The 311-nt window shown below is 64.0% G+C and overlaps 1 protein-coding gene across 1 annotated transcript in view; it reads right to left on the reverse strand.

The window, feature by feature from the left end:
- The window catches only part of LOC106724693 (immunoglobulin omega chain-like), a 3,712-nt gene extending 3,510 nt beyond the window's left edge, over nucleotides 1-202 (reverse strand). Inside the window, exon 1 of the mRNA XM_014533036.1 lies at nucleotides 83-202. Coding sequence (XP_014388522.1) covers nucleotides 83-202 — 120 coding nt within the window. The remainder of the gene's footprint in view (nucleotides 1-82) is intronic.
- Between the last annotated feature and the right edge of the window lie 109 nt (nucleotides 203-311).

Raw genomic sequence — 311 nt, forward strand, 5'->3', positions numbered from 1 at the left:
CGCCGGGACACTGATGGGTGAAAATGTGTCTGGGAAGCCAGGTTCCTTTAAACTGTGCTTCTATTGAACCTGGAGGGGTCACTGTGGAGCTGATGTGGCTGCTGTTACAGACGTTCCCGCTCACGGTGTCCAGGCCCCTCCCGGGGGCCGTCCCGATGCACCCACACTCCTCATGGGCCTCCTGCTCCCGGACATGACCCATGGCTGACAGGGCTCCATGTGGATCGTCCACAGGCGCCCGAAGCTGCCCCTGCTCTCGCTCCACACAGACGGGCCACCGTGCCTCAGGGCTTGGTCGCAGCCCTCCGGGC

Source organism: Myotis brandtii, unplaced genomic scaffold (assembly GCF_000412655.1).
Source record: "Myotis brandtii unplaced genomic scaffold, ASM41265v1 scaffold12111, whole genome shotgun sequence".
Classification (NCBI taxonomy): Eukaryota; Metazoa; Chordata; class Mammalia; order Chiroptera; family Vespertilionidae; genus Myotis; species Myotis brandtii.